General features: G+C 40.7%; 1 protein-coding gene across 1 annotated transcript in view; it reads left to right on the top strand.

The window, feature by feature from the left end:
* LOC130865188 (uncharacterized) overlaps nucleotides 1-13,218 on the top strand; it is a 90,356-nt gene that overhangs the window by 52,682 nt on the left and 24,456 nt on the right. The window contains exon 9 of the mRNA XM_057756084.1: nucleotides 3,059-3,204. Coding sequence (XP_057612067.1) covers nucleotides 3,059-3,204 — 146 coding nt within the window. The remainder of the gene's footprint in view (nucleotides 1-3,058; nucleotides 3,205-13,218) is intronic.

Genomic DNA, 13,218 nt, shown 5'->3' with positions numbered 1-13,218 from the left:
ATACAACCTTCTGCTGCATCTAAGAAACACACTTTAAAACCAGTGATAGGCATCCCCTTTGAGTAAAAGTACAGAGAAAGTTATTCCAAGAAAAGAGACCTAAGAAGCAGTCTAGTGAAGTCATTTTAATATCTTGTGAAATAAACATCAACTGAAAACTAATCAGAAGAAAGGCAAAGACAATGTACTCATCAAAGGAAAAATCTACCAAGAGGACATTGCAAATATTAACAGCTATACATTGGACCCAAGGGCTCAATTACTAAAGTTTGTAAAAGATGCTCTACTATAGCTTAAATTCATATCAAATCTCCCACTGTTGGAGAACTGGCTCAGTGGTTAAGAGCACTGTCTGCTCTTCCAAAGGTCCTTAGTTCAATTCCCAGAAACCATGCTCCAGGATATGATTCTGTAAGACATATGCAATTTTCTATGCTGAAGAGAACAGCTTTGATTATTATAACATTAAATAGGAATATCAGGAATCAATCACATATTACAAAGGTGATCTATCAGTCTCTCTGTCCCATAATCTTTCTTTCTTTGTTTTTCCTTTTACCCTATCTTTCTCTCTGCTTTCTTGATTGGATGCTAGCTGTACGTAGGTTACACAGTGACTTTAAAGGCTCAAAGTCAGACTTCAGCAGACTTCAGCTTCAGAAGCAGGATATAGAATGAAAACATAGTCTGCAGTGAAAAGGGAAGAATGGAAATCAAGACTTGGTAGACCTGGGAAAACAGCCTGGGGGTAAGATTAGAGTTACAGACTTGACTCCAGCTGCAAAAGAAAGAAAACAGGACAAGGTCCAATGAAGGACTAGCCAGACATATGGACATCAGGTTCTACAAGTGGAAAAAAAGAAAATGGCAGTGGATTAAGCTATATGAATGGGATGAATCACCCAAGCTGAAATTCTAGGGACAGTCATGAGTTCTCCATCTATCAATCCTTGAAAAGTATACAGGGTTGACAACCAGAAGTTTTGTATGAAATCTGTTAAATGATACTTTTATGATCTTCCTTCAATTTAGACAGTTTGTGTCCATGCAGAACAGAGAGGCAGATCATGTCCAATGCCTGGAGAAACCCATGTTGGTCATTTGAAGGTAATTGGCCCCTACAAACTCACATGGAGTGGCACTAATAGAAGGTGTGGCTTTCTTTCTTAAAAAAAAGGCATGACCTTTTGGACAAATTATGTCACTGTTGGGTAGGCTTTGAGGGTTCATACAAGCCCAAACTACACCCAATGTCTCAGTTTGCTTCCTACTGCATTCTGATCAAGATGTAGCTCTCAACATGTCTGCCTTCGCTCTACCAAGTGCCCTGCCATGTTGATAATTAATTGAATCTCTGAGCTATAAACAGACACCTCAATTAAATGCCTTCTTTTATAAGGGTTGCCATGGTCGTGGCATCTCTTCACAGCAATAGAAATTCCTAACTAAGACAGAAGTTGGTACCATGAACTGGGGTATTGCTCTGATAGGGCTGACCATGTTTCTGTTTGGAGTAATGTGGGCTTTGGTGATTTGGGTTAAGAAAGCAAGAGACTTGACTCTAGAGGGGTTCGCAGGTGTCCAGGAATATGTCCCCAGCTGGTACCTTGGGCAACTAAGGAGAGGGAACCTGAAATGACCCTATCCTATACTGATGAATATCTTGCATATCACCTTAGAACCTTCATCTGGCGATGGATCGAGGTAGAGACAGATTCTCAATTTGGAGCAACGGTCTGAGCTCTTAAGGTCCAAATGAGGAGCAGAAGGAGGGAGAACAAGAGCAAAAAATCAGGACCACGAGGGATGCACCCACCCACTGTGACAGTGGAACTGATTTATTAGGAGCCCACCAAGGCCAGCTGGTCTGGGACTGAATAAGCATGGGTTGATTCCGGACTCTCTGAGCATGGCGGTCAATGAAGACTGATGAGAAGCCAAGGACAATGGCACTAGGTTTCAATCCTAATACATGAACTGGCTTTGTGGGAGCTTAGCCTGTTTAGAAGCTCACCTTCCTGGACGTAGATAGAAGACCTTCGTCTTCCCGCAGGGCAGAGAATTTGGACTGCTCTTCAGTATCGAGAGGGAGGGGGAATGGTGTGGGGGGAGGAGAAGAGGAGTGGGGATAGGGGGAGGGGAGTGGGGGGAGGGGGCAATATTTGGGAGGAGGGGAGGGAAATGGGAAACGGGGAGCAGGTGGAAATTTTTAATTAAAAAAGAATAAAAAATAAATAAAAGGAAAAAAAAATTGCAAAAAAAAAAAAAAAAAAAAAGAAAGCAATAGAATACTTTAAGTACTGCTTAATGGGCCATAGTAAACCATGGAAAACAGTGGTGCTATGAGTTATTTGAACTGTCAGGGAGTGGCCTGAGAGGATTCAGAAAAGTTTAGAATGATGCCTAGAGATTGTTCTTTTGATATTTTGGTAAAGAATGCAGCTGCATTTTACCATTGTCTGAAGCATCTGCCCGAGTCTAAAGTGAAGAGATTAAATTAATTCAACTGGCAGAGAAATCCCAAAACTTCCTAGTACAGGCTAGGTCCTGTGAATGTTAGTGGTAACTCTAAAGAAGATTGATAGTAAAAAGGAGCAGGCTGAGGAGGGAAAATTATAAAATATAAAATTTGAAGGGAAAAGGAACACAGAAAGGGGAATGGAACTAAGTCCTGTGTTCAAAAAGATAAACAGATTAAAAATGAAACAAAGGATGTGGTGATCAAGGGAAGATTCCACCCAACTAAGTTTCCAACTTGTGAGAGGAAACTGAAGAGAAGATTAGAGATGGGTATAGTGGCACACGCTTTTAATCGCAGCACTCGGAAGGCATAGGCTGCAAGACCTCACTAGATACATTGTGAGGACTTGCAGTCCCCGCCCATTGAAGGCATTGGCCAGTCTGAGTCTTGTCCTCACACTGCAGAGAAGGTGTTCACTTGTTGGTTTCAGGGAATTTGAACTCAGAATTTGGGTCGTGTTCACAAGGTTATTATTGATCACTTGGAAACAGACATGTTGATCTGTTATTTATTTATTTATTTATTTATTTATTACAGATTTCTGCCTCCTTCCCATTACCGCCTCCCTTTCCCCTCCCCATCCCCCAATCAAGTCCCCCTCCCTTGTCATCCCAAAGAACAATCAGGGTTCACTGCCCTGTGCGAAGACCAAGGACCACCCACCTCCATCCAGGTCTAGTAAGGTGAGCATCCAAACTGCCTAGGCTCCCACAAAGTCAGTACGTGCAGTAGGATCAAAAACCCATTGCCATTGTGCTTGAGTTCTCAGTAGTCCTCATTGTCCGCTATGTTCTGCGAGTCCGGTTTTATCCCATGAATTTTCATACCCGGGCCAGCTGGCCTTGGTGAGTTCCAGATAGAACATCCCCATTGTCTCCATGTGTGGGTGCACCCCTCATGGTCCGGTCCTGAGTTCATTACTTGTGCTCTCTCTCCTTCTGCTCCTGATGTGGACCTTGAGATTTCAGTCCGGTGCTCCAATTGTGGGTCTCTGTCTCCTTTCATTGCATGATGAAGGTTAATATTCAGAAGGATGATTATATGTTTTTCTTTGGCTTCACCTTTTTATTTAGCTTCTCTAGGATCACGAATTATAGGCTCAATGTCCTTTATTTATGGCTAGAAACCAAATATGAGTGAGTACATCCCCTGTTCCTCTTTTTGTGTCTGGCTTACCTCACTCAGGATAGTGGTTTCTATTTCCGTCCATTTGTATGCAAAATTCAAGAAGTCATTGGTTTTTACCGCTGAGTAATACTCTAATATGTATATACTCCATACTTTCTTCATCCATTCTTCCATTGAAGGGCATCTAGGTTGTTTCCAGGTTCTGGCGATTACAAACAATGCTGCTATGAACATAGTTGAGAATATACTTTTGTTGCATGATAGGGCATCTCTTGGGTATATTCCCAAGAGTGGTATTGCTGGGTCCAGGGATAGGTTGATCCCAAATTTTCTGAGAAACTGCCATATTGCTTTCCAAAGTGGTTGCACAAGTTTGCATTCCCACCAGCAATGGATCAGTGTACCCCTTTCTCGACAACCTCTCCAGCAAAGGCTATCATTGGTGTTTTTTACTTTAGCCATTCTGACAGGTGTAAGATGGTATCTTATAGTTGTCTTGATTTGCATTTCCCTCATCACTAAGGAAGTTGAGCATGCTCTTAAGTGTCTTTTGGCCATTTGAACTTCTTCTGTTGAGAATTTTCTGTTCAGCTCAGTGCCCCATTTTATAATTGTGTTGATTAGCCTTTTACGGTCTAGTTTCTTGACTTCTTTATATATTTTGGAGATCAGACCTTTGTCAGTTGCGGGGTTGGTGAAGATCATCTCCCAGTCAGTGGGTTGCCTTTTTGTCTTAGTGACAGTGTCCTTTGCTTTACAGAATCTTCTCAGTCTCAGGAGGTCCCATTTATTCAATGATGCCCTTAGTGTCTGTGCTGCTGGGGTTATACGTAGCAAGTGATCTCCTGTGCCCATGTGTTGTAGAGTCCTTCCCACTTTCTCTTCAATCAGGTTCAGTGTGTTCTGACTGATATTGAGGTCTTTAATCCATTTGGACTTGATTTTTATGCATGATAATAGATATGGATCTATTTTCATTCTTCTACAGATTGGCATCCAGTTTTGCCAGCACAATTTGTTGAAAATGCTCTCTTTTTTCCATTGTATACTTTTGCTCCTTTATCGAAAATCAGGTGTTCATAGGTTTGTGGGGTAAAGTCAGGGTCTTCTATTCGATTCCATTGGTCGACTTCTCTGTTTTTATGCCAGTACCAAGCTGTTTTCAATAAAGTAGCTCTGTAATAGACTTTGAAGTCAGGGATGGTGATGCCTCCAAACAGTTCTTTATTGTATAAGATTGTCTTGACTATCCTGGTTTTTTTTTTCCATATAAAGTTGATTATTGTCTTCTCCAGATCTGTGAAGAATTTTGATGGGACATTGATTGGGATTGCATTGAATCTATAGATTGCTTTTGGTAGAATTGCCATTTTTACTATGTTGATCCTCCCAATCCAAGAGAAAGGGATATCCTTCCATTTCTGGTGTCCTCTTCAATTTCTTTCTTCAAAGACTTAAAGTTCTTGTCAAATAAATCTTTCACTTCCTTGGTCAGAGTTACCCCAAGATATTTTATGCTATTTGTGGCTATCGTGAAAGGTGATGCTTCTCTGATTTCCCTCTTTGCTTCCTTATCCTTTGTGTATAGGAAGGCAACTGACTTTTTGGAGTTGATCTTGTATCCTGCCACATTACCAAAGGTGTTGATCAGCTGTAGGAGTTCTTTGATAGAGTTTTTGGGTCGCTTAATTATACAATCATATCATCTGCAAATAACAAAAGCTTAACTTCTTCCTTTCCAATACGAATCCCCTTGATCCCGTTATGTTGTCTTATTGCTATTGCTAAAACATCAAGCACAATATTGAAGAGGTATGGAGAGAGTGGACATCCTTGTCGTGTTCCTCATTTTAGTGGGATGGCTTTGAGTTTTTCTGCATTTAATTTAATGTTAGGTGTCGGCTTGCTGTAAATAGCTTTTATTATATTTTGGTATGACCCTTATATCCCTAATCTCTCCAAGACCTTTATCATAAAGGGGTGTTGAATTTTGTAGAATGCTTTTCAGCATCTAATGAAATGATCATATGGTTCTTTTCTTTCAGTTTATTTATATGGTGGATTACATTGATTTGCATATATTGAACCAGCCCTGCATCTCTGGGATGAAGCCTACTTGATCATAATGGATAATTTTTCTAATGTGTTCTTGGATTCGGTTTGCCAGTATTTTATTGAAAATATTTGTGTCGATATTCATGTGTGATATAGGCCTGTAATTCTCTTTCTTGGTTGGGTCTTTGTGTGGTTTTGGTATCAGGGTATTTGTAGCTTCATAAAAGGAATTTGACGGTGACTCTTCTCTTTCTGTATTGTGAATTACATTAAGGAGTATAGGTATTAGGTCTTCTTGGAAGTTCTGGTAGCATTCTGCATTAAAACCATCTGGTCCTGAGCTTTTTTTGGAAGGGAGATTTTTGGTAACAGTTTCTAATTCTTCACGACTAACAGGTCTATTTAGATCGTTCACCTGGTCTTGGTTTAGCTTTGTTATATGGTACTTATCTAAAAAAATGTCCATTTCTTTTGCATTTTCCAGTTTTGTGGCATACAGGCTTTTGTAGTAAGATCTAATGATTCTCTGAATGTCCTCTGTGTCTGTGGTTATGAAAGGAAATTGAAGAGAAGCTTAGAGCTGGGTATAGTGGCACACACTTTTAATCCCAGCACTCGGAAGGCATAGGCTGGCAGATCTCTCAATTTGAGGCTGGTCTGTTCTACAGAGTAACTTCAGGACAGCACAGCATACCTAATGAAAGTAACCATTAGAAAAAAGATGGTGAAGATGTAATTAATAAGGGGATGGTGGGTTCCAGGCCCAGCAAGCAGCAGAACTTGGCAGTTTGGTCACATGGTTCTTGGTTGAGAGGTGAGGTCAGAAAGAAGAAAGGAGTTATGAAGTGAATCTACTGAGCCAGGTATGTGTCAAGAATGTCCCTGATGGAGGCAAAGATAGGTCATTGGGTAAAACAGCAAAGTTGAAGCCTGGACAGCCTTGGAGACTCCAAGATGTTAGAGATGTAAGAGCTGTAGCATATCTGCTGAGGAGAGCTGCTAACAGTAAGTGGAAACAGCCCAGAAAAAAAAGAAGTATGGTATAGTCAACAAAACTGAATGGAATTGAAGATCTGAAGAAAGTTTTGACATCAGACATGGAGATGTATAGAGTTTGGAAGTTGCCCACAGGGTTGGTCTTGTTTTGGTTCAGTATTTCCTCACTATGCTTGATCATTTACCTATATATTGGAATGGTAATGTATGTACTGTGCCATTATTTATTGGAATTGGTGATCTGCTTTTTGATTTTGATTTTACTGGGGATTACCGTTAAGAGATTGCATGAATTGCTGAGCAGTAGTGATGCATGCCTTTAATCCCAGCACTTGGGAGGCAGGGGCAGGCAAATCTCTGTGAGTATGAGGGCAGCCTGGTCTACAAGAGCTAGTTCCAGAAGAGCTAGGGCTCTTTGTTACACAGAGAAACCCAGAAAGAGAGAGAGAGAGAGAGAGAGAGAGAGAGAGAGAGAGAGAGAGAGAGAGAGAGAGAGAACGAATCTCAGAAGGAACTTTAGACTTTAAACATTGTGGAGACTGTGATAAACTGTGGAGACTTTTGAAGTTAGACAAAATCCATGTAATATTATGGTGTTGTCATAAGCTTTTGGGGACCAGGGATTGGAATGTGGTGGTAATAAGCTCATAAGTGTGGCACTATTCCGAGGTATAGTTCTGTTAGAATAGGTATGACTTTGTTGGAAAAAGTATTTCACTGTGGGTGTGAGTATGTGGTCTTCCATATGCACATGCCATGCCCAATTGCTAGGTTTACTTCTTGTTTCCTTGTGATCAAGACATAGACAGCACTATGCCTGCACGCCTGCCTGCTTCCAAGTGCATCACCATGATGATAATGGTCTGAAGTTCTGAACTGTAACCTGCTACCTCAAAAAGATGATTTCCTTTATAGGAGTTGCTGTGGTCATGGTGTCTCGTCACAGCAGTAGAAATACAAAAGAAAACACTACCTAACAAAGTAAGCAGAGTGTAAGCCACATAAATAAAGGACTGAGTTCATTCCTTCTGTTGAGTAAGCAGGAGACAAAACAGAATTACAAAGAAAAAAGCAGATAACTTCTACCCTTCATCTCTTGAGAGGTTCGTCCTGACTTCATTATTGTCAAAATAACAAGAAATCTATTTTCAAAGTGTAGTAATGATGGAAACAAAGAATTTAATCAGAGGGCAAGGATGGCATGGCTCCATCACATGACACTAGAAATAAAACATTTTGTGTAGAGTTGGTGTAGGAGTTCCTTCTGTTTGTGTGTTGCTTTCATTGGTTAATAAATAACAAAAACTGCTTTGCCCTGATAGGGCAGAACTTAGGTAGGAGGAGAACACAGAACTGAATTCTGGGAGGAAAAAAAGCAGAGTAAGAGAGAAGCCAGGGTTCCTCCAACTGAGACAGATGTCGCCGGTTAGCATCTTTACGGTAAGCCACTGCCACATGGAGATATACAGATTAATAGAAATAGATTAAATCAAAATGTGAGAGATAGCCAATAAGAGGCTAGAGATAATGTGCCAAGCAATGACTTAATTAATACCATTTCTCTGTGATTATTTCAGGCCTAAGATAGCCAGGTAGCTGGGATGAACAAGTGCCCCCCCCCCTTACAAGATATAGTACTCTGGAATGACTAGACTTTCTCATTAATATTGTGACAATCAATCACTATTTTATGAGATCTATGGATTCTGATGGGAAATCAGATCAAGGTTGTAGTACTAATAATAAAATCCTAGAGACAGAAATTGGGGTTCAACCTGAAAAGCAGAAAAGCAGGCAACTCACTAAAGAAGTCTTACCTCTACCAAGGCTTGATGGCCACAGACTAAGCAGACCAAGCCTCTCTCTCCTCTCACTTTTATGACCTATACTACTGGGATTAATTATGTGACTCTCTAGTACTCGGATTAAAGGTGTGAGGCACCACTACCTGGAATTGCTTGTGCATTGGTCTTGTGTAGTCCAGGGTAGCAATGAACTCTCAGAGATGTTTTGTCCTCTGAATCCCTAATCCTGGGGTGGGGGGGAGATGTGTTCCAGCATTATTTGAACTTTAGTGGTTTAGCTATGCCTCTGGTCTTCAGGCAAGATTTATTTATTAAAATATAAAAAATATAACTTAATATTGGTTCTTATGATACAATTATGATGAAGCTTCATCCTCTGAGGCCCACAGAGGTTCCTCACATGGCCTTTGTTGCATTGGAAACAGAACATCTTATTAGAGCCTCTCAGTGCCAGTAAGGGACCACATCTTTTAAATCTGTCAGTTTAAGTTGAAAGCAAAAGGAATTGAATACTCTTGATACAGAGATGATGAGGATTGGAAAAACCAAATGTTGATACAGAATTAAAGGTCACAATTCTCAAGGCCATTAAAGAATCCTACATAACTAATCAAAATCAGTCTCCATAACCCAAGGAACCAGAAATCTTCCTGAGTCTATCATTTTCTTTCCCCTTATTTATTATTACCATTGAGGGTAAAAGGTCTTTGTCATGGGTTGAATTTGATATATCCTCTACTGTCTCATATGCTTGATCCCTTGTGCCCCTTAGGCAGTTCTGTTTGAGTAATTAGGAAATTCAGGGATGTGTGGCCTGGCTGGAGGTGGTTGGTTTTTAAAATCCCTGGGAAACTATCAATACAGTGGTAACAGCTGCCTCACACTCTTCTGTCAGGGCCAGAAGCTGAACCCAACACTAAGCCAAGTCTGGCAGTCAGAAAGCATAATACAAGACAACCTGTGCCTCTCGAAGTTGTATTTTGACATAGATTTGGGAGGAGCCATGAAAAGAACTAGAAAAGAGTGAAGGATTTTGGCTAGCTGTGATTGGTCCACAGCTTGTATGACCTCACAAGGAGCCACTATGAGGAAAGACTGTCCCCAGCCTATATAAGGGAGCAGCTTGGCCTGGACCTTGTCCTTATACTGCAGCAAAGCTATTTGTAAGCTAAAAAGCAGTGGGACTCAGACTTTTGTTCTGAGAGAATTAGTACTGCATCCGTCTTTGGAATTGAACATCGGTGATCGCCACTGACTGGAACACAGTGAGTTTGTTACCTGGGGCACTGGAGTGGAGGAACAGTTGATATTGCAGTATAGACTTGGGTTTACTGTTTGTAGTTTTGGATTTACTTTGTGAATTTACTTCAGATTTTCTCTTTTTATTACCAACCATTTTCTACTACCTGCCAATTTATCTTAGCCATTTTGTACATTGGTTTATTTCTAAACCTACAGCTTTTGTCAGTACATATTAGCTTTAGAAAATAGTTTGACTATACCATGCACTTGGACCCAACTCAATAGTTTTGCTCCTTCGCACAGCATTTCATTGGCCTTATGAATTCCCTTATCATTGTAAGACTCATCCTCTGGCACCATCCTACTCATAAAAAATATGAATTTGGACATCTTGACGAACAACACATTTCCTAATGGCATCACAGTGTTAGGGACAGGATACCATATGATTCCCATAACTGGGATTTAATAAAAAAGGACTGTGTATCATGCATAAAGAAACAAGGAGGTCTGCAGCAGTCAGAGTCACTAGAGAATTTGAGGTTCTAGGTGGAAGTAATATTGACAAAGCCCATGTGTCCACTGTCCAGTGAATAACCACATCACTAACTCGGTTCAGCAGGCAGCTCACTGAGTCTATTCTTGGTGTTACTGCTATTGTCCTTATACTCAAAATGTTCTCATTCAAATTTGTAAGACAGAGATTATAACACCATTTCATATCTCTGAGTTCCTGGTCTCAGCAAGGGGGTGATATCTGGGAAGGATGTGAAACAGCTGGGTGGTAGAAACCAGAAGGAAAAATTGGGTCATTACAGGAAATGGAACCCAGAACAGCCATGCAAGCATGCTTGAGATCCATCTTCCCAAGTCTCCATTCATGCCTTTCCTATGCATTGTGAGCCAGAGAATGAGTGTAGGACTTATAGAAATGATGTTTCTTCTCAAAAATTTGGTCGCAGCCAGGGAGAAAGAAATGCCATTCTGGGAGATAGAAGGAGGAAAAATTCTTAGGTTCTGAATAGCATGAGTACTTTCTTGCAATGACCTCACTGGATACATTGTGAGGTCTTGCAGTCCCCGCCATTGAAGGCATTGGCCAGTCTGAGTCTTGTCCTCACACTGCAGAGAAGGTGTTCACTTGTTGGTTTCAGGGAATTTGGACTCAGAATTTGGGTCGTGTTCACAAGGTTATTATTGATCACTTGGAAACAGACATGTTGATCTGTTATTTATTTATTTATTTATTACAGATTTCTACCTCCTTCCCACCACCGCCTCCCTTTTCCCTCCCCATCCCCCAATCAAGTCCCCCTCCCTTGTCATCCCAAAGAACAATCAGGGTTCACTGCCCTGTGCGAAGACCAAGGACCACCCACCTCCATCCAGGTCTAGTAAGGTGAGCATCCAAACTGCCTAGGCTCCCACAAAGTCAGTACGTGCAGTAGGATCAAAAACCCATTGCCATTGTGCTTGAGTTCTCAGTAGTCCTCATTGTCCGCTATGTTCTGTGAGTCTGGTTTTATCCCATGAATTTTCATACCCGGGCCAGCTGGCCTTGGTGAGTTCCAGATAGAACATCCCCATTGTCTCCATGTGTGGGTGCACCCCTCATGGTCCGGTCCTGAGTTCATTGCTTGTGCTCTCTCTCCTTCTGCTCCTGATCTGGACCTTGAGATTTCAGTCCAGTGCTCCAATTGTGGGTCTCTGTCTCCTTTCATTGCATGATGAAGGTTAATATTCAGAAGGATGATTATATGTTTTTCTTTGGCTTCACCTTTTTATTTAGCTTCTCTAGGATCACGAATTATAGGCTCAATGTCCTTTATTTATGGCTAGAAACCAAATATGAGTGAGTACATCCCCTGTTCCTCTTTTTGTGTCTGGCTTACCTCACTCAGGATAGTGGTTTCTATTTCCGTCCATTTGTATGCAAAATTCAAGAAGTCATTGGTTTTTACCGCTGAGTAATACTCTAATATGTATATACTCCATACTTTCTTCATCCATTCTTCCATTGAAGGGCATCTAGGTTGTTTCCAGGTTCTGGCGATTACAAACAATGCTGCTATGAACATAGTTGAGAATATACTTTTGTTGCATGATAGGGCATCTCTTGGGTATATTCCCAAGAGTGGTATTGCTGGGTCCAGGGGTACGTTGATCCTGAATTTTCTGAGAAACTGCCATATTGCTTTCCAAAGTGGTTGCACAAGTTTGCATTCCCACCAGCAATGGATGAGTGTACCCCTTTCTCGACAACCTCTCCAGCAAAGGCTATCATTGGTGTTTTTTTATTTTAGCCATTCTGACAGGTGTAAGATGGTATCTTATAGTTGTCTTGATTTGCATTTCCCTCATCACTAAGGAAGTTGAGCATGCTCTTAGGTGTCTTTTGGCCATTTGAACTTCTTCTGTTGAGAATTTTCTGTTCAGCTCAGTGCCCCATTTTATAATTGTGTTGATTAGCCTTTTACGGTCTAGTTTCTTGACTTCTTTATATATTTTGGAGATCAGACCTTTGTCAGTTGCGGGGTTGGTGAAGATCATCTCCCAGTCAGTGGGTTGCCTTTTTGTCTTAGTGACAGTGTCCTTTGCTTTACAGAATCTTCTCAGTCTCAGGAGGTCCCATTTATTCAATGATGCCCTTAGTGTCTGTGCTGCTGGGGTTATACGTAGCAAGTGATCTCCTGTGCCCATGTGTTGTAGAGTACTTCCCACTTTCTCTTCAATCAAGTTCAGTGTGTTCTGACTGATATTGAGGTCTTTAATCCAGTTGGACTTGATTTTTGTGCATGATAATAGATATGGATCTATTTTCATTCTTCTACAGATTGACATCCAGTTTTGCCAGCATAATTTGTTGAAAATGCTCTCTTTTTTCCATTGTATACTTTTGCTCCTTTATTGAAAATCAGGTGTTCATAGGTTTGTGGTTTAAAGTCAGGGTCTTCTATTCGATTCCATTGGTCGACTTCTCTGTTTTTATGCCAGTACCAAGTTGTTTTCAATAGAGTAGCTCTGTAATAGACTTTGAAGTCAGGGATGGTGATGCCTCCAAACAGTTCTTTATTGTATAAGATTGTCTTGACTATCCTGGTTTTTTTTTCCATATAAAGTTGATTATTGTCTTCTTCAGATCTGTGAAGAATTTTGATGGGACATTGATTGGGATTGCATTGAATCTATAGATTGCTTTTGGTAGAATTGCCATTTTTACTATGTTGATCCTCCCAATCCAAGAGAAAGGGATATAATTCCATTTTCTGGTGTCCTCTTCAATTTCTTTCTTCAAAGACTTAAAGTTCTTGTCAAATAGATCTTTCATTTCCTTGGTCAGAGTTACCCTAAGATATTTTATGCTATTTGTGGCTATCGTGAAAGGTGATGCTTCTCTGATTTCCCTCTTTGCTTCCTTATCCTTTGTGTATAGGAAGGCAACTGATTTTTTGGAGTTGATCTTGTATCCTG

Source organism: Chionomys nivalis, chromosome 23, assembly GCF_950005125.1.
Source record: "Chionomys nivalis chromosome 23, mChiNiv1.1, whole genome shotgun sequence".
NCBI lineage: Eukaryota > Metazoa > Chordata > Mammalia > Rodentia > Cricetidae > Chionomys > Chionomys nivalis.
Note: the sequence above shows the minus strand (reverse complement) of the source record. Positions and strands in the feature narration are given on the sequence as shown.